At 40.7% G+C, this 27,686-nt stretch overlaps 1 protein-coding gene across 1 annotated transcript in view; it reads right to left on the bottom strand.

Moving 5' to 3' along the window:
• Positions 1 to 27,418, bottom strand: part of LOC128612653 (cysteine-rich motor neuron 1 protein-like) — a 66,474-nt gene extending 39,056 nt beyond the window's left edge. Inside the window, exons 1-3 of the mRNA XM_053632987.1 lie at positions 26,553 to 27,418; positions 15,313 to 15,474; positions 14,644 to 14,823 (exon numbers count right to left, since the gene is read on the bottom strand). Coding sequence (XP_053488962.1) covers positions 14,644 to 14,823; positions 15,313 to 15,474; positions 26,553 to 26,850 — 640 coding nt within the window. The 5' untranslated portion in view covers positions 26,851 to 27,418. The remainder of the gene's footprint in view (positions 1 to 14,643; positions 14,824 to 15,312; positions 15,475 to 26,552) is intronic.
• Positions 27,419 to 27,686: the final 268 nt, after the last annotated feature.

The following is a 27,686-nucleotide window of genomic DNA, read 5'->3' as shown; positions in this document are numbered from 1 at the left end:
TGTAAAATGCTAGCTAACACCTGTGCACCTAGCAATGCTAACAATTCTAACTAGCTAACACAGGTAGTGGCAGGCAGCTTAAAAACTAATGGGAGTTCACTACAAAGCAAAACAGAACAGTGAAGACCATTTTTCAGAAATCAGTAAAGGCCAAATTTCGTATGTTTATAGTGTTATAACTTGACTATCAAGAAGCTGAATGGCCTAGAATGCTAACACTGGGAGACATGGGAGACACGAGAGTAGCCAGCTCTGGCAAAAACACAGCTGTACCAAGTAACTTGGGTAACATGATTTGACAATAGGTTATGCTGGATAAGGGAAATGTAATGGTTTGTCATAAATTTCCAAGTTCAATAAATGTACAGTTGCTGCGGGATTACTGTAGCCTTGTGCTGATGCTTATCTTCTAGCTAGCTTTCTACAAGCAAGCACAGACATTCTGATATAACCTAGCATATAGCCATGCTATTTGCTCTTATCAACTTGTGAAGATGTTATTTTAGCAATGAAAGAGGACTACAGATGTCAACTCCGCCAAAGGATTTTAAGTAATATCAAGTATTTGGTCTCCAATCAAGTAACGTTAGTATAATGATAGCTAGATCCCCTCCCTCTTTTGGTTGGTCCCATTTTGGTGTCGCCACAGCACATCACCCATCAGCATATTGATTCTGGTACAAGGTTTTTTTTTATGCCGAATGTAGTTGTTGACGTAACCCTCCCCATTTTCTGGGCTTGGGACCAGCACTGAGAGTGCAATGGCTCATGCAACCCTTCAGTGGATGGGGTTGGTTCAGTGACCAGGAATCAAACCCAAGACGTGATGATGAGAGCACCACATGATAGCCACTAGTCCACCAGGGAACCTAATGCTAGCTAGGTATTTATTGTTAATCTAATTCAGTATATTAAGCATGAGGTACTTTGATCATCTATTTTTGATCATCATTTCTGATACTTGATATTGATTTTATGACAGTCCTTGGTAATGCTAACTTCAACTGAATTTTTCAAGGCAAGTTCAAAGAGTTAAAAAAAAAATGTTACAATGGTGTACTTCACCTACTTAATCGAGTAGGTGAGCTAGAGCTCCAATCTTGACTAATATTAACTATTGCACTTTTAATGTAGCTTGTGCTGTGGTGTCTTCCAGAAACCGGCTTCGTTGATGTCGTTCCCAGGCTCTGAACCTGTTAATCCATTTCCAAGCGTGCAACTCGACTCCCACTGAGGATGTTGATTGCACTCTGACATTTATGGAACTGAAAAAAGATACACACCAAATATCCCCTCCACCCCACACACACACATTCACACACCATCCTCATCACCAGATTAGAAATAATAATGGAGCAAATTAGCAAAGTCATGATAGACTCAATGTCTCCGAGTCATGTCTGCTCAGAATACAAGTACTACCTCTGCTGTGGTGAGGGCTGCGTATAGGATTATAGGATTTCCTGTCTGCAACACTGTGCTTTATCATTCACACACAAAGCGAGGATAACTACAAGGACCAAGACAGGTGGGACATGGGAACTGGGTCATTACAACAAAATACCCCAGTGTAAAAAAAATAATGCGGTACTCACAAACACTCATTCATGAAAGTACAACAGCCTTAGGTATGTATATAATTTATGGATGATTGAAAACTGTAAATTGGTTCAAAGAACAACAGTCAACCTCCTTAGTTGCAATTTTCCCTGTTATCTGGTTCAGCATGATATCATTTTGAGTAGCTTAAACAAAAAAATGGTTGAAAAATTGTGGTGAATGAGGATTAAAGTCAGGCGGGAGAGTAGGTTCTTGGGTGTGTGTATATATGAGTACACGCATGTTTTGTTCATCTGGGCAGGGTAATATTTGGGTAGGAAATCTGACAGTTGAGATTGAGGCAGCAGCAGCCGTTGAATAAATAGTGAAGTAGTGTGAGGTATCTGTACAGCACTGTTTTCTTTAGCTGACTGTGAAACAGCAGTAGCCAAGCACAAAGCTCACATTGATCAACTATCTCAATGCATACTAACATGGAGAAAAGGAAAAAGGCCTCTTGCATTAAGGTATGCTACAAGCCCTTATTTAACAGCCTTTGGATCCTACACTTCATTCAAATAAATAGTCAGCGGCCTAATTTAGGAGATTTCTCCAACTTTCCAATTGCATTCATTCAAGTTGGTCTGTTACAAATATATATTGAGACGAGTTGAGAAATCTCTCTGGAAAATGTTAAGGAGGATGATCAAATACATTTAGCATACATCAGTGCAAGATTGTGGTATTATGTGAGTAAATTGAGTAATCATCAACTTGTGTGCAGAAGTTTGTAGCCAAAGGCTATACTCACTCAAATAGGATGGTTGTTATGGTGGTTCAAATTAATTCCATTAATAAACCCACTAATAGTAAGGAAGCATAGATACTGGTACTGGTATCAGTATCAGTTCAGCACTGTGCTCATTTATTCCAATTTGTAAGAAATGCTCCAACAAACCTCTGATACCAGTGACAATATGTGACATAAGCTTAGTGTACACTGTCGTGCTAAAGAACAGATGACAAGAAATGTCCAGACAGCTGTCATTTCAACAATTAATGATGGCAATTAAAGCAAAGTAGACTGTAAACTGTGCTCTGTTAAAAATATCATGAGGAGGTACAATAGCATCATCACTAAATACAAGTAATCTGATAAAACATCTTAAACATAAAACTCAGCATAAGGAGTTCATTACTACACAGCAGCAACCAGTCCTGCAGCAAATGCTGGCTACAAACAACACTACGTGAGTGAAAATAACAGCTCTTACCCAGTATGTTGTTCTTGACAGTCAGTCAATATCAATGAGGGATTCCAATGCAACGAAAACAAAAATGTACTTTACTTACAGCTGTACAGAAGTGCTTTTCCATACTGAAACAATTTTCGTTCTTCTTCCCTGCAACCCTACTCAATCCAACTAGCTAATGCCTTTCATTTAAAACCAACCTTCTAATGTTATAAAGAGCAAGCTTAGTAGACTAAGTGAATGAACAAGCATATGTGTTTCTTATGAACGCTACTTAAACCAGGGAAACAAACCGAGCTAAATACTTTGATAACTAAAGAGGTTAATCATTTCAGTTATCCGTTGTACCTTTAATATGTATATTTCACATGGATATGTGGATCTAATATACCTTTAAATTATTTCAGGTACATACTTGGGGGTATGGTGGCTTAGTGGTTAGCACCTGCGGGGTTGGAGGTAGCAGTGGTTTGCCTCACTCCTCCTGTGTGCACAGAGTATGCATGTTCTCCCTGTACTTTGGGGGTTTCCTCCGGGTACTCTGGTTTCCTCCACCAGTCCAAAGACATGCACTGTAGGCTGACTGGCATCTCTAAATTGTCCGGAGTGTGTGTACATTTGTGCCCTGCGATGGGTTGGCACCCCATCCAGGGTGTCCCCTGCCTTGTGCCCCGAGTTCCTTGGGATAGGTCCAGGTGCCCTACAACCCTGTGTAGGATAAGCGGTATGGAAAATGGATGGATGGACATACTTGTACTTGGACCTTTTAGAGTAAAGTTTTACTCTTGCCGTGGGGGCGGCAAGCAGGATGAATTTAACAGCAAAAGTATTTCAGGACCACTGTGTGTCCTGTGGGAGGATCTAGGATAATTAGCTAGTCAGTGACTATGGAAGCAATCTTTGCACCACAATAGTGGCTATTCTCTTGTGTTTAGCCAACAAAGACAAAAAGGCCTCTTTTGACATGCTTGATAAATTCAATCTACCCAAATGGCCTCTAATTTGCTTGCTATTGGTAGAATGGGAAGATACTATAAAACGCTTAGCAACTGGTAGATCCAGGCAACACACACACACACACACACACACACACACACACAGAAAGAGGAAACGCCACAGAGAACGGGATAAGTTGGACATGGAAATTAGTTCATTAAATAGCCCATTGTAGACAATGCATACACATCTGGCACATCCAACGCTCATTCATGAAAGAAAAACAGCTTTATAAATGTGCTTTTCTTTTTAGCAAAGGACACAAGGGTGGCAGTTTCCTCCACGCACTCTTTTCCCGCGCGTCTCCTGCAGGCAGAGGAGGCTGTGTTGACAAGCCGGGGTTTACTCATGGAAAAAAAGAAGTACACAATGCAAGCACTGTTCAGAGACTGACTTTGGATACTAGTCAGTGAGGAACAAAGCTGCCTCAGTGCAGCTGCTCTTGCGTGGGCTTCATTTTATATAGTTTGTACACGCAAAAAAACAGATACTCTGATATCAGATACTCAAGTCTGGTTGTGCTTTAGATCTGCAGGTGATGTCAGAGGAGTGAACTAATGAAATAGGAATGCTTGACTGATGGTAAGCTACTTGAGAGATGTTATGGAGATGAATAAGCATGATAAAATGTTCTAGTCAGCGGTAGACGTTTGGAAATTAGTGGAATCTATAAAGAGTAGGAACATGGGATGGGCTACTCCACCTCCTCCATAAATACACCAGAGTATCCACTTTCTTGCTTAGTCAATATTTGAGAATAAAAATGTCAGTACACTGGACTGTAATAGAAGTTTCTGAGTGTAATTTGGCTTTTATATGTGTATGTGTTCTGTTTGGGTGCACAGTGTAGAACACCTTTCCCGTCTTTGTCAGATATGCAGTGTGACCGAAGGCGACCCAAGCCTTTATGATGCTGAACACATGAAACAAAAGTGCTTTCCTGACAAAAGAAAAGTCTTTTGTGCTATTGTTGAAGTCTGAGATAAAGCTACTTAAGTTTCCCTTCATTTAAGAGTTGAGTGGAAAAGATGCTAATATTTAGTAATAATAATCCATCCATCCATCCATCTTCTATACCGCTTAATCCTTTTCAGGGTCACGGGGAAACCTGGAATCTATCCCAGGGAGCATCGGGCACGAGGCGGGGTACACCCTGGACAGGGTGCCAATCCATCGCAGGGCACCAATCCATCGCAGGGCACAATCACATACACATTCACACACCCATTCATACACTATGGACACTTTGGACATGCCAATCAGCCTACCATGCATGTCTTTGGGCTGGGGGAGGAAACTGGAGTACCCAGAGGAAACCCCCACAGCATGGGGAGAACAAGTAATAATAATAATAATAATAATAATAATAATAAACAGCTATTTTATATAGTGCCTTTAAAGCAGCTTCTCAAGACAGATAAAAACCCAAAACGTACAAAAAAACCCCAAAAAAAACAGACGAATACAAAATGGTTAAAACCATTAAGAAAAAGCTAACCTAAAAAAATTAGCTTTTAGGTTAGATTTATAAATGCTTAATTTCTGTGCATCTCTAATAGGAGCAGGGAGCGCATTCCAGAGTCTAGGAGCATAGGACGAGAAAGCCCCGTTCCTTACAGATCGCAACCGTGTCTGTGGAACAGCCACTAAGCCACCTTGAGAGGAGCGCAAATGACGCTTGGGAGTATATAAAGTTAAAAGTGCAGACAGAAACCGAGAGTCAGACCATGCAGTGCCTTATATGTGAGCATAAGGATTTTAAAATCAACGTGAAACCTGACTGGGAGACAGTGCAAGGACTTCAATATTGGAGTAAGATGTTCATTGCTCCTGACACCAGTCAGGATCCTAGCCTCAGAATTTTGCACACATTGCAATGTATTTAGTGTGGCTTTAGAAACCCCAGCAAAAAGTGCATTGCAGTAATCAATTCAAATAAAAACAAAAGTGTTGATAAGCCTTTCAGTCATAGGAGAAGACAGCATAAGGCGAAGTCTATTCTGAGATGAAAAAAGGAATTCTTGACAGTAGATTGTACGTGTGGTTCAAAAGACAAACTCGAATCAGATATGACTACTAGATTTTTTTTATTTAGTTTGGAACTCCAAAGCAGAGCCGTTTACCTTCAACATTAGTGAACCAGCTTTACGAAGCAGGTGAGAAGAGCCAATCAGCAAAACCTCTGTCTTATCACTATTAAGACACAAAAGGTTTTGGGGTCATCCATGTTTTTATCTCAGAATTACAATTTGAAAGAAAAGAAACATCCACATTTTGACCAGGCTTAGTGTGAATATAAATCTGAGTATCGTCTGTATATAAGTGATAATTACGCCTGAGTTATATTAAGAGCAATCCAAGAGGAAATATATAAATACTAAAAGTAAGGGGCCTAAAATGGATCCCTGAGGGACACCAGTAGGAACAGACCTGAAACCACTCATAAAAACAAACTGGTGGCGATCAGAGAGATAAGATCTAAACCAGGTTATAACAGTCTCAGAAACACCAAAGACAGTAAAAGAGTAAGCAATATCATCAGTTTAAAGATCTTTAAATTATCACATAACCTCAACTAGCCCATACTTAGGGTAACAAAACAAGATGGCAAACCTTTCTTTAATATGTTCTTTTTAAATATATTACATTTTAATGTTTTAGAATAATGTTTTAGAATAGATCCACATTTATAGCATAGCTGTTATTTTCTCATATGTTTAGATTAATCTTTAAGGTGACATCTTGAAGGTTCTATAAGGTATTTCTTTTAGATATTAGATACAAGTTAAACCAGGGTTTCTCAAAACTTTTGTAGCCACAAAAGTTTGTAACTGTAAAATAAATTCCCCATACTCTCTCAGAGATTTATTTCATGAACATTATTTAAATAATATATAATGTGTACAGCAATTGTTTTTGTCTACTTATTAGAACCACAGAGCTTTCTGTTCCTGAATGTTCCAACAATATTAGCTCCAAGTTGACATTATTTATAGACAAGACTTGTCACAGACTCCCTGGCTGTGCTTCACAGACCCCTGGGGGTCCTGGACCTCACTGTCTTAAGCCACTAAGATGTATTGAGTACATTCACTAGGCAACAAAGCACTCTACAAAATACTCTGTGCTGGATTTGAATACAAGTGGTCATGGTTCTAATACAACAGTTATTGTTAAATTCCCTTTCTCTCTGTCTCACACTCACCCAGTTTCTGTCAACAGATCAAAAAGAGATGATGAGAAAATAAGCAGCTCTTTCAGCTACTTCATGCTATATGGCATGAGAACAACTTAGAGAATGATGGTGAAAGGAGTGGAACAGTTAGTACACCATACAAACAAACCCACAGACACACTGTGACCTGTTCTTCAGCAGACAACACTCAGTAAACTCAGTGAAGGCCACATTGTGCTTTTGCCAGCCAGCAGTTGTCTGGACAGCACAACAGCCACAGCACAAAGAGACGCCAATCATGCAGAACTAACACAGAGTGTAAATGGGAGATGGGGAACAAGAAAAAGGGATATTTACAGGTGGGCCGAGGCTGAAGTAATCCATCTGGCAGTTCCACTTCACAGCATGGCATCACCATGACATGGCTTGAGTCACTATTATACTAGAAAAGAGTTGAACATGCCAAAAATGCAGACTGGCCCAGAGGTTTATAGACCTGGAGATGATACAGGTGGATTATACGTCTATTCTCCTGCTTTGAGATCTTAAAAAGTCCAAGAATGATCTGACGTTATGACTACTGTGCATCATTCTGCTGTACAAAGGCAATGCCATTATCTACTGTGTCTAGTGACTATTGTCTGCCTTGGAATTCGACATTAGACTATAGCTAAATGTTTCATTGAATACTAAATGATAGATGGCTGCAGTCTCATAAAAAAGGTCAGAGGAGAATAGCCAGACTGGTTCGATCTGACAGGAAGGCTATGGTAGCTCAAATAACTACTCTTTACAACCATTCTGAGCAGAAAAGCATCTCAGAATGCACAGCGTCCCAAAACTTGAGGTGGAATGGCAGAAGACCACATTGGGCTCCACTCCTGCGAGCCAAGAGGAGGAATCTGTGGCTGCAGTGGGCAGAGGATCACAGAAACCAGACAACTGAAGATTGGAAAAATGTTCACTGGTCTTTTCCAATCTTCTATTTGAGTTACTCTAAGACATCCTCTCAGCTCAAACCAGTATGGCCTGTCATTTTTTACATTTATTATAATTATTTACATTTATTATCAATAATAAAGATTAAATAACACTGGAGCTGAGGAGGAGTTGAGGAGGTTTGCCTTCACTATAGCTTTGGAGACAGAACATCAAAAGATATAAAAGATAAAAAGCTGCTTTTGTGACTCAACTACATGCACCTACAGTGGGACCATCACATTGTGTTCCAGTGACTGTCCCAAAAATAGACAAGTTGTTATTTTTAGTTACATTATATGTACTGGCAATGGAACATGGGCAGTGAAATATTTTCGATTCCACATGTCATATTACCTGACTAATACAACTCATTTTTCACTGCCACTGTTTGTTATTCTTGCTTTCCCCCAACTGGAAACCTGATTGGTCAGGGGGTAAGAAAGTGCTTGACGTCACTTGGCATTTTTCTGAATGTTTTTTTTCCCTGAAGTTGATGTTAAATGCAATGACGTGAAACATGATAATTTAATATTTAAAAACTGCTGCTTCGATTTGGGGGACAGTATTAGGGTTGTTTTCTTTGGATACAGCTCCCTCCGACTGAAATCCAAAAGAAAATACAAACTTTAATAACTTAATTTGATTAGCATCAGGCATGCAGGATAAATAAACTATTATTTACAATGATCCCTTGTGACTGAGCCAACTAGTATAGCCTACTGGGTGAGTTTGTTTCCATTTGCAAGGGCGTATTGGAAGACAGAAGCGTGTTTGTCAGCCAATCATGGCTGCGGTTCATTAACATGAATGATTAGAAGCGTTACACCCACTAAAATGGTCTGTGCAAGAGTGAGGGGCCTGGGAAAAGGATGCCAATATTTCAAGAAGGTTTAAGGAATTCTGAAAAAAAATACAAAATTTTTTGTTTCACAAAGCTGAGTCAGGGCCAAAGCCAGCTACCCCACAAGACCAACACATCTTTGGCACAATGCCAAATACAATGATATCCCAGGATTGGTAGGTTTTTAGACATGCCTGTTGTTCATTACCTATAAAAAGTACAATTGTGTGCACATGCAACTTTAACTTCAGTATAACTCTTAGCAATTGGAAGATGAACATGTTTCCAACCATTGCTGGCTTCTTTACTTATCTTGAACCAAATAGTGCTCACATACTTACTAGGAAAATCACTTTAATTCCTTTAAACACACATTGAGAGACCAGTCATTGAAACATAAATCAGTCTTGTTAAGACAAAAAGCTATGAATTTGTCTCTTAAATCAGTGCAGCACAATGACACCTAAACAGCTAGCAACATGATAAATGGTAAATTGCGCACTTATATAGCGCTTTTATCCAAAGCGCTTTACACTGTGTCTCATTCACCCATTCATACACCAATGGTAGCAGAGCTGCCATGCAAGGTGCTAACTTGCCATCGGGAGCAACTTGGGGTTCAGTGTCTTGCCAAAGGACACTTTGGCATGTGGAGTCATGTGACCCGGGAATCAAACCGCCAACCCTACGATTAGTGGACAACCCACTCTACCACCTGAACCACAGCCACCCCGACCAACATGACCAGCTTTGGGTGGAGGAGGCCAGGATTCACTGTGTATTTAGAATGTATTTAATGTATTTAAAATGTTCACACTTTACACTGTCTACTGGGGGGGGGGGATCTGATTCCTGTGAATTTGCTAATCACACAAGTAAGGATAATTAGGGTGGTGAAAGTAATTTGGTATGACTTGCATGTAACATTCACGTATATTCACGTGCCCAACACTAATATTGGCACCCTTGGTAAATATGAACAAAGAAAGCTGTGAAAATTTGTATTTATTGTTTATTTATTGTTATTGTTGATCTTTTTGTTAAAAAAATTCACAAAAATGGATAAACAATTGTGAAAACAGTCAGTCTTTATAAAAAAAAAATCTGTTAAATATAGGTGTACAGCAATTATTGGCACCCCTATGAATTCATATGAGAAAAATATATTTGAAGTATATTCCCACTAATATTTTACATTTTTTAGTACACCTTGGTGACTAGGAACTGCCAATTTCCACCATTAAGGCAATAATTAAGAAGTCCCAGTCAACTAGAAATGTTATGATTCAACCTGGAATTGGACATGTGTCTATACTGTCTCAACGCATTATGAAGAGGATGGTTCGAGTGGCCAAAAAATCTCCAAGGATTTAAGGATTTCCTCAGCTGGAGAATTGCAGAAGCTAGTTGCGTCTTGGGGTCAAAAAGTATCCAAAACTCCAATCTGAAGTCACCTACATCACCACAAGTTGTTTGGAGGGGTTTCAAGAAAAAAGACTCTACTCGCATCCAAAAACAAACTCAAGCACCTTCAGTATGCCAGACACTACTGGAACTTCAAATGCGATTGGGTTCGATGGTCAAAATGAAACCAAAATAGAGCTTTTTGGCAAGAAACACCAGAGGTGGTTTAGGCACGCACACAGAGGTAGCCATATGGAAAAGCACCTCATGCTCACGGTTAAATATGGTGGTGGCTCTTTAATGTTTTTGGGGCTGTTTTTCTGCCAGAGGACCTTGATATTTTGTTAGGATACATGGCATCATGGACTATCAAATATCAACAGATATTAAATGAAACCCTGACTGTCTCTGCCAGAAAGCTTAAAATGGGCCATGGTTAGATCTTCCATCAGGACAATGATCTAAAACATACATCAAAATCAACACAAAAATGGTTTCTGACCACAAAATCAAGGTCCTGCCATGGCCATCCCAGTCCCCTGACTTGAAACCCATAGAAAACCTGTGGGGTGAACTGAAGATGAGAGTCCACCAGCGTGGAACTCGAAATGTGAAGGATCTGGAGAGATTCTGTATGGAGGAATGGTCTCAGATGCCTTGCCATGTATTCTTCAACCTCATCAGGCATTATAGGAGAAGACTAGAGCTGTTATCTTGGCAAAGGGAGGTAGCACAAAGTATTGACTAAAAGGGTGCCAATAATTGTGTGTGGTGGTTTAAATTAGGCTACTAGTGTGTATTAATTTACATTTTGGGAAGTACAAGCAATTACATTTGCCTGAAAATGTTGCAAGCAGGTACAAATAAAAATAATTGCACAAGTGGGATTTAAATAACCGAATTTCCACACCATGAAAACAGCTCTGGGATTTCTCTCTCATTTTATATCCGGGGTTTCAATGGCAATAGATGAATTTCCGTCAGGTATGCATACAAAGTGACCTATACTGTAGACGTTATGTTTTTATTTTTTAGGAAATTACATCACAGCTTTAAAAATGCATTTTTTGCCTGGTTAGCCACCATTTGCCATTCTTTTAAAATAATGTTTCTTCTGTTATAATCCAATTTGACATAACGTGACTATCTGTGCACACGTGGAAACTCATGTCTGTTAATATCAAATCAAATATTAGCTAATCCTGGATTGGCGCAGTGAATAATGGAGCATGTGAGTAGATTGATCACTGTTTTCCCTATAGAGCTCTTGATTTCAAAACCCTTTTCTTCAGAAGCATTTTAATCTGAGCTCAGAGGGAAAAAATCCTAACATTCTTATTTTTGCTTTAGTAATAATTCAGTTAATTTCTATTTTTCCATCCTCATTTTATTTTAGTTTGAACTTTTGAATACAAAACTTAAGGAAATAGCCTTATGTGTTATGACTCCATTCACTGAGAAGTCACTTTGTGCTCCAGTGAAATTCATTCCGATATAGTCTGCTCACATTTATTGTGTCATTGTTAAAGCAATGGGTTCAGCTATATAATTATATATTTAGGAAGTCACAGGTGGGTCCAAGATTGGTGACACAGGAGCACTCATTCCCTGAACTCCCCTAGAACCATCCCTGTCAATAAAACAGGAAATAATTATATTTTATATGAAATGTCATGCAGACACAGGCAGTTTGAATGTAGATAAGTACTGCTGTTGCTGTGTTGTGTCACTGTGTCTATAACACTAAACATGAAAAAGAGAAGGAAAGGCAGAGAATCTGAGGAGGTTACAAAAAAGGTAATAGCCAATCTAGGTCAACATAAAGGCTATAAGACCATCCCCAAAGGGATTAATATTCCTGTGTTCGGTGTTGCCAACATTATGAAGGATTTTAAAGCTCTTGGGACTGTAGCCAACATTCCTGGACATGGCTACAAGAGAAAAAATTATCCAATATTAAAGAAAAGGATTGTTCAAATGGTGGCGAAAGAGCACAGGAAAACTTTAAGACAGAACCAAGCTGACCTTTAAGCTCAAGGTGCTCAGTTTTGTTTTGGAAAATGGACTCTGTGGCAAGACCACACTTCTTACAGAGGAACAAAAAAGCCTGACTGGTATTTGCCTAAATGCATGTTGAAAAGCTACAGTCATTTTAGGAGAATGTCCTTTGGACAGAGAGATTTTTGATAAATCACACCAACTCTATGTTTACAGAAAGAAAAATGAGATTTTCTAAGAAAAGGCTCATTGGTGTTCTAGAGTTGCTTTGCTGCCTCTGGCACTGGGTACCTTGAATCTGTGCAGTGCATGATGATGTCAGGAGACCATCAAGGAATTCTGGAGAAAAACCATACAGCTTAGTATGCTCAGGTTATTTGGTCCAACAGGATAATTATCCAAATCATAAATCATCAACACCAAAGAATGAATTAGAAGAAAACATTCAAGTATCCTGCAATGAGTCTGGGTCTCGATCCCATTGAACATCTTAGGAAAGAACTGAAATTCGCAGTTGGGAAAAGGCAGCCTGCAAACCTGAGGGAACTTTAGTTTGTTCAAGAAGTCGAGTTATGCAGAAATCTCATTCAGAGCTACAAAAAGTGCTTGATTGCAGTCATAAAAGGCTGTGCTACAAAGTATTAGGTTAAGGGTCTTAACCCATTTGCTTTTTTATTAAAAACAATAGGTTAAGTCATAAAGCAGAAGCAAATATTCTGTTGTATTGCATGCAAAAGAATAATTGTGGACATAACATATTTGACAGTTTCAATTATCACACTTGACCATCTATTATCGATCAATTGCTTGAGAATGAAACCATTAGGGTTGAGCAATGTGCCGCATCACAAGGTCTCATCAATGGCATAATACGAATGATGTGGGCAAACTATACTCCTCCAAAGACAAAAAAAGGGAAAAGGATGACAGTGTAAATACTCTACCTTGTTCACGTTCATTACGCTTTCTCAATCACTGATGATGACATACTATGAATGTGTCCGCTAAGACGGGCTGAAAAATATCAGCCTAAATCAAATCTAGGGGACTTGTCATTCTGTGTAATCACCTGACATGACTTCACCTATAGGCTGCATTGATCTACAGTCTGGGCTAGAAAGAAATCAGCCAGTGTTGCTTTTTTCATACCATTCTGCTGTAAGGCATTTATTAATGGCAAATAGTCTAATGTAGATGTGAAAACAGAACATTTATATTGAGGTATTTTTATCAGGGGTTATTAGCCCTGCTAGCCCATTTAAACCAACCATCCCTGATTATTAGTTTATGATATAATTCTTGCAGCTGTCTTGAATAAAATGAATTCCAGATTTATTAAACAAACTTTTTTGTATTTCAAAATTTCAAAATACACAAACCAAGAGCCTTTCAATGCTCACGTATTCAACCTACCACTCAATGCTTAATAAGCTACATATGTCCTTGTGGCATGCTGACAGTTTCTCTTTACATCACAGGTTAAGATCAACAATTAGAGGGAGAAAAGCTAAATGCACAAAAATAACTGATTGTCAGGAGCATAAAACCCAGCCTACCTATCTAAACAGATGATGATACAGAGGTCCATAGATCAGACAAACCTTTCTTTATGCCATCATTGCAGTAAGGCCTGACATCTGCCAAGCTGCAGCAATGTCATCAAATCTGAAGTCTGTCCATGCCCATTTGTCTCTGATCCACATTATACACGGACATCAATTTACAGTAAGAGCATATACTAAGCTATTCATAATGAATATTGTGTGGCTTAGCCAAGCTCCAGTATGTCATAGAACTGTTTTTTGAGCATAGTTTCCTTTCAGAAATGCTAGAGAGGAAAGGGATTTGTCTATGTTTAAACCCATAGCTTGAGCCTTCATCCCCTCATCATCCCCAACTATCAATCACTTGCTGCTTCCTGACCACATACCCAGAATCTTGCCAATACACACACATGGCTCTTACTACGACAGTATGTGAACAGGCCCTGTATAGATTGGAATAGTTCTTTCTGTTTTAAGGTTTTCTGTTTCATTGGTTGCATTGCCTCGTAAAGCCTGGCTTAATACTGGCACACTGGGGGATACATGCTGGGAGATGGAGATTTATTTTGGCTTTATGTGTTGCACTTCAGTCTGAACCAGAGTACACAAACAATCAAATGCATTTGATGCGTCCTATTCAGAGTTGTAATTATAATCTAAAGTGGTTAAAGGCAGTCCTGTATCCATATTTATAATGTGCTCCCAATATGAAAATTAACATGAACAAGAAGGTTTGTATACATGATACATATGTTATACAGTACATGATAAGTGTAACCTTTAATGGATGAGATCTTCATTACATAATCTTTACCTCCCACTCTGGTAACTTCAGTTTTAGACAAATAAGGTGAGAAAAGTGCGTCTATGTAGCTTATCTTAGGGTTAATAATAGATTTTGGAATGAATTACCTGAGGCTAGTTGGCACTGGCTGTGGTTGGCATAGGTGAAGTGGGGGTGGCAGCTCTGGGATGCACACTCACAGCCTGTGGTGGTCAGGTTACAGCCAGAGTATAAACAGGCTGGATTTGAGGGACCCACAAACTTCTCCCTGTGCTTGTCCTTGTGTTCTTTCTCATGCCGTCTGGCTTCTGAGAATCACAACATTGCACATTGCATGCACTTATGTTACCTTTGTATTATATGTACTTTATGTAGACCTATGTACACAGGCCATTTCATGTTGCACTATGATATTGATGACACAATATTTTGTATAGAATAAAATTGGACTTGATTTGAAAGAGCATGAGAGAGAGAGAGAGAGAGAGAGAGAGAGAGAGAGAGAGAAGGTGAGTTAGCACTCACATAATCTGTAGGTAAGAAATGCCAAATTTTGCACTAGGAAATCTACTACTCTGCAGTCTATTTCCAACACATCTGACCCTAATATTGAAATGTCTTCTAAACACCGTGATTAAGCACATCTAGTGTGATTAGGGTTGGAATTAAACCATGCTTGAGCAAAACTACACATCCCTGCTGTGAGCAATGATCTGAACCATTCCCACCCTCAAACCATAAATGATACCATTTCAGCCAATTTCATCAAACTGTTCTCCTATCACAATGATTCTCACCCGTCTTCATGGCCTGGGCACACGCCTCTGGATTTGAGTAGCTAAAGGAGATGAGGCAGGAGTGTTTGGACTCACAGACACACTCCCCACTCACAAGGTTACACCCACTTGATAGAGGGCACTGCTTGTCTTCCACACCAGTGTCTGGAGTGCCTGAGATGCCTGAGGAAAAGACGTCACCACAGATTATTTTAGACATTTTACATTTAGATAATGCAGTACAAATTGTTTATACAGTGTTCAGCTGTTTGCAATTTATTTTCATACTACAAAATTGTAGTCTTCTTGTTCATTCTATAAAACTTTCATGACTGAAACTTTGCACTTCTACTTCTATAAGAGCATAATTTCCTCTGAATAATGCTATGACCTTACTTTTACAAGGTTCTAGGGTTAGAAGAATGTAATACTAAGGTCACAATGTGAAAGCCACTTGACCACTATAATATCCATTTGATAGAAATCCATTGTGGTGATGTAGAACTATAATCGATGCATGTAGGGAAAGAAGAAACGCTACTGATAATTACAGAACAGTATCTTCCTCTTGGACTGTTTTTAACACTCTTGCTTATCTACTGCTGTCTTTTCTTTGTGTCCTGTCACTTTATGAGGGTCTTATGCTTCACTACTTCCATTCTCTCTATACATCATTCTCTCTCTCTCTCTCTAACCATTCATCTATCTCTTTCTCTCTCATTTTTTGCTGCCATTTCTACACAATGAGGGAAATCAGCTCTTCCTAAAGCTGACTGAGATAATCTGCAAGTAAACAGAACCACACTCCATGACAAAACCCTTACCAAACATTATAAAACAAAGGACATAACTCATGGGTCATGTCAGCAATGTACTTTACTCTTTCTGATACCTAGAGCTTTGAGATTATTTTCCACACTCTCTGCAGGTAATGGGGAACATCACCTTTCACTACTTCTTTTAACATACTCTAAACCATCAACTGGTGGCCATGGTCCAGATGCACACCCAACAGAGATCAGCGACTGCAGCTCTCTAAGCATGAAACAGCTTGGCTTATGTAGCAGACCCTCTGTTGGGACTGATCCATTCACATGCACTTATGTGAATTTGTAGCTGAAGGCAGCTCATCGGACCAGAGACTACTACAGGGCTAGAGATATTCGTAGACTTTCATATATTTTTCATTTCTGTGTCATATTACAGCAAACCAGTGACTACATTTTCCATCCTACAGTGCAGCCTACAAACATGGCCGCCATGGACTACAATTCCCATGTTCACCTTCTACAGAATTTTAATCACACACACCTGTTGCCAATCTCACATTCACTCACTCCATGCTATATAAGAGACTTTTTGAACACCATGACTTGGCGAAGTATTGAGTGTTCTCACCTTACCAAGCGTTTCTACCCGTTTCCTACTTTTGTTTTATGTTCATTGATCTTGCTTCTTGTTCCTCGTTCTCGATTCTTGCCTTGCCTAGTTCATGCCTGACCCACTGCCTGCTCCTTGAATACGTGGAATACGTGACAGAATACTTCACCGCAACATGGAAGCAGCAGGAGAGCAAGGACAGTGTCACGCCGGAGTACATGGAGATTTCTGGCCACAATTCATGTCAGTCCAGTTTCCCCAGTGGACTGGCATAGACCTCCCAGATCCGAATTATGGATTGTGTGACTATCCAAGGCAGCTACAATGTCTTAACTGAAATAAGCTTGGGATACCCGGATCATCTTTCTGCTCTTAGGAATGTTTCAAGGGCCGCAGGCATGCCCTCCAACAGCTCCACAAGAAAGCAAGAGCAGTGCTCCAACCTAAGACCCACAAGGTGGTCTCACCTGCCGAGCTCCAGCTGGAGTTCAACGTGGCGACCTCATCCCCAGAGCTCCAACCTGAGACCCATGAGGTGGTCTCACCTGCAGAGCTCCAACAGGAGGTCAATGTGGCGTCCTCCTCCCCAGAGCTCCAACCTGAGACCCACGAGGTAGTCTCACCTGCAGAGCTCCAGCATGAGACCCACGAGGTGACCTCATTCCCAGAGCTCCAGCATGAGACCCACGAGGCGGTCTCATCCCCAGAGCTCCAGAATGAGACCCACGAGGCGGTCTCATCCCCAGAGCCCCAGCAGAAAGTCAAGTTCATGTCCGAGGTCAAAGAGACGACCTCCCAAGCCAAGTTCCTGTCCGAGGTCGAAGAGACGACCTCCCAAACCAAGTTCATGTCCGAGTTCGAAGAGACGGCCTCTCAAGCCAAATTTTGGTCCGAGGGCAAAGAGACGGCCTCTCTAGCCAAGTTCCTGTCCGAGGTCGAAGAGACGGCCTCTCTAGCCAAGTTGCTGTCCGAGGTCGAAGAGACAGCCTCTCTAGCCAAGTTCCTGTCCAAGGTCGAAGAGACAGCCTCTCAAGCCAAATTTTGGTCCGAGGTCGAAGAGACGGCCTCTCTAGCAAAGTTCCTGTCCGTATGTCGAAGAGACGGCCTCTCTAGCCAAGTTCCTCTCCGAGGTTGAAAAGAGGGCCTCTCAAACCAAGTTTCTGTCTGAGGGCGAAGAGACGGCCTCTCATGCCAAGTTCCAGCTAAAGGTCGACGAGGTGACCTACCACGTCAAGTTCCAGTCTGAGATCGATGATGTGACCTTCCACGCCAAGTTCCAGTCTGAGTTCGACGTCACGACCAAGCAGGTTCTGCTCACACCTGAAACCGACGTCACGACCAACTAAGTTATGCTCACGCTTGAATCTGTAGACATGACCAACCCAGTTCTGCTCACACCTGAAACCATCTATACCAATCAGGTTCTGCTCAAGCCTGAGGCCGACGTCACGACCAACCAAGTTCTCCTCATGCCTGAAACCGACGTCACGACCAACCAGGTTCTGGTCTCGCCTGAAGCCGACGTCACGACCAACCAGGTTCTGGTCACGCCTGAAGCCAACGTCACGACCAACCAGGTTCTGGTCACGCCTGAAGCCGACGTCACGACCAACCAAGATATGATCATGCCCGAGTCTGCTGACACAGACAACCAAGATCTGATCAGAGCAGCAAACCAGTGACTACATTTCTCATCCTGCACTGCGGCCTACAAACATGGGCACCATGGACTACACTTCCAACACACACACACGTTCACCTTCTCCGGAATTCTAATCACACACACCTGGACAGATAAGCATAATTTTTTTCTCTCTGCATCAAATTCTCATCTGTCCAGAGTCTATGTAGCTTGTCAAAAGTGGCAAAGTGAAGCACCACCATGTCAGATTCTTTTATTTTATAGCCATAAAGTAATCAACAATGGGAAAGCATTAAAGTGTAACTGATGTCACCATTCAGTCATGTTAGCTGCTTATTCATACGCATGTTTGAAAAAGTGTTAGTTGAATAATAAACACTTGAGAACATTTAACTTTCTAAGTGTGATCCCCTTTTTCACACTACTTAATGTGTGGGGTAGACTAATCCAATGTACCTTTCACCCACTTCTCAGTTTACTCTTATAGATGAGGTGGTTGTTATGAAATCTATAAATCATCATCATCAGGTTAACCTTCAGAAAACATACAGTAGACATCCACATTCTGTTTAGGTAAGTTAACCTTAGTTTAGAGCATGGGTACACACATGCAAAGATCAAACCTTATTTACGTTTTTTAAATAGCTTCTGAAAGCATTTCCTAAAGCAAAAAAAGTGTAAATCACGGACTTGTGCACTGAAGTTCTGTCCTTAATAAATCTAAGAAAAGAACAAAAACAAATTTAAGACGGTAAACCTTGAGTGTTAAAGCAACTAATTCATGGACTGAAAGCGGTACACAGCCAGGCCTTTGGGACATATATTTACACATCTGGCTCTGAAACTAACCTGTGGATAAATGTGCATATATTGAGCAGGAGACTGCGGCTCTTTCAGACCGACTGGTTAGCAGGCCGAGTATAAGCAGGCTTTTCAACCTAACCCTCATCTAGCCTCCCCAGAACTTTCGCTCTTGCTTCCTGTCACCTTAAATTGATCCATGCCTCCAACACTTTTCCATCCGGACCTTTCTTGCGAGGGCATTTTCATATTTTTACACCTTCAGCAGGGATATCACAAAGCAGGAGCTGTTTGAAATTCCCTAGGTGTTTGGAATGGAAATACTAGATGTTGATTAAAACTTCTTGGACATCATGAATATATCTTTTACTCATTTATACTTCACTCAGGCTAGGGGCAGCGATCTAAATTGTGATCATAAAGATTCCCTTCTGATGCCAACCATCCCTTCTAACTGTTAAAATGATATGGTATGTGGGGAAACATAGTCCTACAGTAAGTTAAAAGTAAAAGTGCACTTCTACCCAGAGGGTCTTGGCGACTTCATGTCTTGGCATCCAGGTCCTGAGATGAAGCAGTTGACCCTAGACGCCAGGCTTTGGCTGATAGCATTACTAAAGAGGAGGTATTTGAAAAGTTAGATAAGGCTAGTTTAAAGTGGACTGGACAGGCACTTCGCATTGCCAGCAGAAATGGACCATTTAATGTTTCCTAACTCACTGAAATAGGTGAAGGGATGGTATGCTAAGTGCTTAAATGTTAGTCAAAGCTTCAGGTTGAGGTTCTTGACATGATGCATAATCATAATACAAAAATAAATGATCACATTATAGCACATCATTTCTTTTATATAAAAGGGGTATTTAACTAAAATTGGTGAAGGCCGAGTCACTTAAAATTCCTTGCTTACAAACTAACATGACTGAATGGTGATAACAGTTACCACTGAAGATTAGTTTATGGCTATAAATAAGACAAATCAAATTGGCTATGTTATGTTATGCACTGGTGTTTCACGTTACTACTTTTGACTAGCACCACAGACTCTCAAATAGAGGTGTGCTCTACATGACTGTTTCAGTCAAGCCCACTCCAACAGAAAATGACCAATCCTGCCCACTCCTATAGTTATTTTTTTTTATTGTACCTGCTTGTGATGTGTTATAGAAAATATGGTTTGTTAACAGTTGGTTCTATTTCCTAAAATATAAACAAATTTAAATCACCAAGACTATAAGCAAGATTAATCATTTATTGGAGATGAATATGGTAAATGCGCCAGTAAATGCTGTACAAGTAACTTGTACATTCCCTTGTTAATGACCAGCGCCTTTATTTGTCCTACATGCTTCATATCCAAGTGCCTGTATTAAACTAAAACTGCCCACTCCCACAATTTTTTTTGTCCCAGTGCACACATCTACTCTAAGACATCTGTTTTGAACTTGAATTGGGGGTAATAGACACATATATCTCTGTCCATTCATCTTTGAACATTCTGTTTTAGTCAAAACTTCCCATTCTGACCTCTCTATTTCTCTCTGGCCTGATGAGCTGCCTTCAGCTAAATAATTTCCATAAGTGTATGTGATAAGTGTATGTGATTGGATAAGCTGCAACAGAGAATCTGCTATAGAAGCTGAGCACATTTAAAAAAAAAAAAAAAAACTAGCGTTGCTGAACTATTGCCAGTAGGCTACATTGTCTCTGCTACAGTATTTTTGATTACTTGGTTAGGTCCATTAAATATTTTTCTGGGTCCTCATGCAGACTGTGGCCCAACAACTGACAACCCGTTATAAATATGTCACGTCACGTCCCTGTTTTGTCCTGACATGACATAAATGTGATACGACATTACAGAGACATTCTGTCTGCTGCCACAATAAAAAAAAACTGCTTTTTTAAATCCCAGATTTTTTGTTTACATTTCACTATTGCCACTACTGGCAATGAGTTTGGTGTAATTATATGCCATCCTCCTATTGGCTAGATTTTAGACAAGTGTCATAGCAGTCTTCACACTGAGATCTTAAGCAAAAGTTTCTGACAGTGCCAGTGGTGGCTCAGTGGTTAAGGCTCTGGGTTACCGATCAGAAGGTCAGGGGTTCAGATTTCTGTTGGGCCCTTGAGCAAGGCCCTTATCTCTCTCTGCTTCAGGGCCACTGTTTCATGGATGATCCTGTGCTCTGACCCCAACTTCCTAACAAACTGGGATACGTGAAGAAAAGACTTTCACCATGATGTAATATACAGTATCTCACAAAACTGAGTACACCCTTCACATTTTTGTAAATATTTGATTATATCTTTTCATGTGACAACACTGAAGAGATGACACTTTGCTACAATGTAAAGTAGTGAGTGTACAGCTTGTGTAACGGTGTAAATTTGCTGTCCCCTCAAAATAACTCAACACACAGCCATTAATGTCTAAACCACTGGCAACAAAAGTGAGTACACCCCTAAGTGAAAATGTCCAAATTGGGCCAAATTAGCCATTTTCCCTCCTCGGTGTCATGTGACTTAGTGTTACAAGGTCTCAGGTGTGAATGGGGAGCAGGTGTGTTAAATTTGGTGTCATCGCTCTCACACTCCCTCATACTGGTCACTGGAAGTTCAACATGGCACCTCATGGCAAAGAACTCTCTGAGGATCTGAAAAAAAGTATTGTTGCTCTACATAAAGATGGCCTAGGCTATAAGAAGATTGCCAAGACCCTGACACTGAGCTGCAGCACGGTGGCCAAGACCATACAGCGGTTTAACTGGACAGGTTCCACTCAGAACAGGCCTCGCCATGGTCGACCAAAGAAGTTGAGTGCATGTGCTCAGCGTCATATCCAGAGGTTGAGTTTGGGAAATAGACGTATGAGTGTTGCCAGCATTGCTGCAGAGGTTGTAGGGATGGGGGGTCAGACTGTCAGTGCTCAGACCATATGCTGCACACTGCGTCAAATTGGTCTGCATGGCTGTCGTCCCAGAAGGTAGCCTCTTCTAAAGATGATGCACGAGAAAGCCCGCATACAGTTTGCTGAAGACAAGAAGACTAAGGACATGGATTACTGGAACCATGTCCTGTGGTCTGATGAGACCAAGATAAACTTATTGGTTCAGATGGTGTCAAGCGTGTGTGGCGGCAACCAGGTGAGGAGTACAAAGACAAGTGTGTCTTGCCTACAGTCAAGCATGGTGGTGGGAGTATCATGGACTGGGGCTGCATGAGTGCTGCCAGCACTGGGGAGCTCCAGTTCACTGAGGGAACTATGGAACTTGGAACACAACTCCAAGATGAGCACTGCCTTGCTAAAGAAGCTGAGGGTGAAGGTGATGGACTGGCCAAGCATGTCTCCAGACCTAAACCCTATTGAGCATCTGTGGGGCATCCTCAAACGGAAGGTGGAGTTGACATCCATGATATCATCATGGAGGAGTAGAAGAGGACTCCAGTGGCAACCTGTGAAGCTCTGGTAAACTCCATGCCCAAGAGGGTTAAGGCAGTGCTGGAAAATAATGGTGGCCACACAAAATATTGACACTTTGGGCCCAATTTGGACATTTTCACTTAGGGGTGTACTCACTTTTGTTGCCAGTGGTTTAGACATTAATGGCTGTGTGTTGAATTATTTTGAGGGGACAGCAAATTTACACTGTTACACAAGCTGTACACTCACTACTTTACATTGTAGCAAAGTGTCATTTCTTCAGTGTTGTCACATGAAAAGATATAATCAAATATTTACAAAAATGTGAGGGGTGTCCTCAATTTTGTGAAATACTGTATATGTGACAAATAAAGGCTTCTTCTTCCAACTTTGTCGTACGATGTCTTTGGTTGCAGCTAAACTAAATCGGCCACCGGTGAGCATGTCACATTATGTGTTCTAAGAACACCAATCACATCTCCCAACCAAAGATTATCCTTTGGTATGTGTGATTGTGCCTGCGACAGAGAAATTGGAATATCATAGTGTAAAACTGGCTGTAGCCAAACCACCTAGTGGCATGTTTTCGGAAGATGGGAGGAATCTTCCAAAGGAAGAAGAAACCCACACAGACACGGTGAGAACATGCACAGAAACTCCACACAAACAGTAATCCAAGTGCACGTTTGAACCAGGGACCCTGGAGCCGTGAGGCAAGAACACTACACACTGTGTCACCATGCTGCCATGAAAGAGACCATGCTATTGAAAATCACCATCTAGGTCTAAAAATCAAATAAGTGTCTTGAGTGATAGCAGATAAACAATATGACAAAAATACTTACAGTGTTGCTTTAAAAGTTTGTGAACCCTTTAGAATTTTCTATATTCCTGCATAAATATGACAGAAAACATCATCAGATTTTCACACAAGTCCTAAAAGTAAACAAAGAGAACCCATTAAAAAAAATGAGACAAAAATATTACACTTGGTCACTTATTTATTGAGGACAATGATCCAATATTACATATCTGTGAATGGCAAAAGTATGTGAACCTCTAGGATTAGCAGTTAATTTGAAGGTGAAATCAGGTGTTTTCGAATCAATGGGATAATAATCAGGTGTGAGTGAGCATGCTGTTTTATTTAAAGAACAGGGATCTATCAGAGTCTGATCTTCACTTCACATGTCTGTGGAAGTGTATTATGGCATGAACAAAGGAGATTTCTGAGGACCTCAGAAAAAGATATATTGATGCTCATCAGTACTCCACCAATCCACAGTCAGACAGATTGTGTACAGAATGAGGAAATGCAACATCATTGTTCCCCTCGCCAAGAGTGGAGACCAATGAAGATCACTCCAAGAGCAAGACGTGTAATAATCCACAAGGTCACAATGGAACACAGGGTAACTTCTAAGCAACTAAAGGCCTCTCTCACATTGCCTAATGTTAATGTTCATGAGTCCACCATCAAGAGAACACTGAACAACAATGGTTTGCATGGCAGGATTGTAAGGAGAAAGGCAAAAAGAACATTGCTGCCCTTCTGCAGTTTGCTAAAGATCAAGTGAACAAGCCAGAAGTCTATTGGAAAAATGTTTTTTGGACGGATGAGACCAAAATAGAATGTTTTGGTTTAAATGAGAAGCATTATGTTTTGTTAGGGCCTGTTCTGCTGCATCTGGGGCTGGATGACTTGCCATCATTGATGGAACAATAAATTCTGAATTATACCAGCTAATTCTAAAGGAAAATGTCAGGACATCAGTCCATGAACTGAATCTGAAGAGAAAGTGGGTCATGCAGCAGGACAATGACCCTAAGCACACAAGTCGTTCAAAGAATGGTTAAAGAAGAATAAAGTTAATGTTTTGGAATGGCCAAGTTAAAGTCCTGACCTTAATCCAATAGAAATGTTGTGGAAGAACCAGAAGCAAGCAGTTCACCTGAGGAAATCCACCAACATCCCAGAGTTGAAGCTGTTCTGTACTGAGGAATGGGCTAAAATTCTTTTGTGGACTTGTGTGAAAATGTGATGTTTTAGATCATATTTATGCAGAAATATAGAAAATTCTAAAGGGTTGATAAACTTTCAAGCACCACTGTATAGTTTACATCATAGTTAAAATGCATTAAGGATTTTGGAATCAACAGCATGCATAACAGAGTCAGGCCTCTACACGTCGGGTCTCTATTAGACTCTTCGATTCATCAACAGAATAGAAATCACTTCATTTATTCAAGCAGCTCAAATAAGATAATTAATGCATAATGAATATTTTCATGCATAATGCATTAGCCTGATTATACTTCAGCTGCTTGCAATCATTATACACCTAATCAGGCTTTCTCATCAGACTTTAAGATTTTACAGAACAAATGTCATCTATATATTCAGGAGTTAAAAGTTATTTCCTGTAACTGACCCCATCCTAACCAACATGTACTCTCTGTCTCTCTCTCCCTCCCTCTCTCTCTCTCTCTCCCTGCCTCTCTCTTGTGCTCTCTCCCTCTCGCGCGCACACACACACACACATACACAAAAAAGAGTAAATAAGAGGGTGTTCAGACAGAGTGTGTTAGTCCAGAAGCCCCTTTGCCTGTCTCACTTCACACCGAAGTCATTAACTCTGAGACTAAATCAAAGCAGCTAATGTGCCAAAGGTACACCAGGTCCAAGTCAGGATTAACCTTTAGCTTTCCCCTTGTAAATATGGCTCAATCACAGACCCTGTCCCTGAGGACAAAGAGCTCAAACCCTACCAGACCCCCCAGAATGATGGCATGGAATGGTCATTTAGCTCTGGAACCTTCTGGGAGGTTCTCACCTCTGCTTTCCCTCAAGATTGTGTGTTGCATCCTGAGCAATCCATTTGGTAATGTTGGGAGAAATTCCAGACCAAGGCTGGAATTGTATTAGAGCTGTATTCTCCAAGGTTTAAATTAGGATTTAGGAGGGGGGGGGGGATGGGCTGTTTCTTTCATGGGTGCCAACAATATGGGAATGGCACCATTAAATGTATATTATTATAGGGAGTTTGCAAGACTGTTAGCACAGATTTATGATTAAAACAAGTTTGATATATCAGTTTCTGACCTTATGGCTTAAATTAACTAATTACAGTGGGCCAGCCAGATTTCTTTGGATTTTTATTCATTACAGATACAGCTACATACAGTAAGCTATGTTATACGAACACAGTAAAATGAGCACATTTTGCTTCAATAATAATAATAATAATAATAATAATAATAATAATAAAATAAATAAAAACACAGCTTTATCAATTGCCTACACCAAAGAAGAAAAACATTCTGCAATTTTAAAAGTAAAGATTTTCTCCATTAAGAACATGCATTACATTACATCATCATCATCATCATCATGATTTGACTGATATTTCAAATTATATATCAAAAAGGCTCAACCTGCCGTTTACATAACCAAAGGTTACCACCTTTGCTCATCTTTGGCTTCTTTGTATATAGCCTACTGTATGTCCGATGCGACAATAAAAAAAAAAGAAAAAGAAAATAAATTGCACTTCTGCGTCAAGTTCACGAGGCACGTGCAAGTGATTAACATGCACGCGGGGTAGACTGAACCATTGTTTGCCTCTGAGAGGAGGAGATATTCCTGTAGCCGTTCAATTGGACTTATTTAGGAATTTCTTAATTTATTATTTTTTTTAATCCAATGGCCAGGTTTCTTCGCGGCTTTCCTCCTCGGTGCACTGAATAGTTCGTTCCACTATTTGTCCAAAATCCGACACGCCTGCTTCTACAGGAGCTCGCGCCAGGTGTGTCTGACCGGAGGTGAAGACATACCCTTTACACCCTTAACACTTTACTCAAAGGTGAAGGAAACGATGTTACTTGAACTCTCCAAGTTAAACCATCCATATTATTGGATACTTATGAATATCATAAAATTGAGGCATTTTTTATGTTGTAATGTTATTATGATAAACTTACAAAATGACAAAGTCTGATCCTTTTAACACTCACCTTTGCAGACCCCTATATCAGGAATGGTAACTACACCGTTGTGGTTGAGGGCGGTGCATGTGAGCCCCAGGGCGCAGTAGCCCAGCTCCCAGTTCTCCCCGCCGCACAGCTCCATCTCGAGTCGCGCGCACTGATCACAGCAGCCGCAGGGGTCCCGCGCCAGCACGCGCCCTTCCTCACAGCCCTGTGCGGGGACCGGTGGGCACGCGCGCTGCGGGCACGGCGCACACACTTGATCCGCGGACGCACGCAACAACACGCAAAAGTTCAACAAGACCAGCATACTGTCACTGCGCATATTGACACGAGTCCGCGCGCGCACAACTGTGAGAAAGAACCCTGAAATCAGGCACAGGTCACTCTCAGGTACAAGTGACACGGAGTAATGGACTAACACGACTTTCTCGTGAAATTCCCAACCTTCCTAAAGCAAAACGCGAATGAATAGTGCGATTATTTGAACAGGGTGCCAGGTGTTCCCGAGTCTCGGACCGAATTAAAATCCTCTTTGAATCAAATCAGTTTTCTTCTAAATGGACTTCTAAAGTTGTAGCTCTATGGGCCACCTATGCGATCCGTAAAATGATGATGCTGAACCTCCTGCCGCGTCTGCTTGCACAGTACTGAGGATGCGAACTGAAACTCACGCTGACCTTAAAGGGATATAGGGGCCGGAGGCTCCGCCCTCCTCTGTGATTGACAAGGGCTCTGATCAATAACAAGCGGTGAGGAGAGGGCGTTTCTGTGCCAGCCACCCAGAGGTGGGTGCGCACATTTATTGCACTGCGCAATGAAGCGTCGTTAATTTGAGTAACGACGCTACTGAACTACTACACGAATTCTACTGAAAACCCTATTATATGTTGATCCAAAGCACAGGCTACAAATAAGCATGGTCCATGTATATACAAACTTTAAATGATGTAAGATTGCATTTAGCATATTTGGAAAAATTCCTGATAAAATACAAAGCCTGACTGTGAGAGAACAAGAATACACAAAATACATAACCATTAAATAACCTTATGCATTAATTGTTTATGCTAGCATTCAAGATATGCACTGGTATAAATACAGCAGCAGTTTGTAGAAGCTACAAGTCTGTAGTACCCAGTAGAGAATTTCCCCTTAAGC

This window comes from Ictalurus furcatus, chromosome 9, assembly GCF_023375685.1.
Source record: "Ictalurus furcatus strain D&B chromosome 9, Billie_1.0, whole genome shotgun sequence".
Taxonomy (NCBI): domain Eukaryota; kingdom Metazoa; phylum Chordata; class Actinopteri; order Siluriformes; family Ictaluridae; genus Ictalurus; species Ictalurus furcatus.
This window is presented reverse-complemented; position numbering and strand designations above follow the sequence as displayed.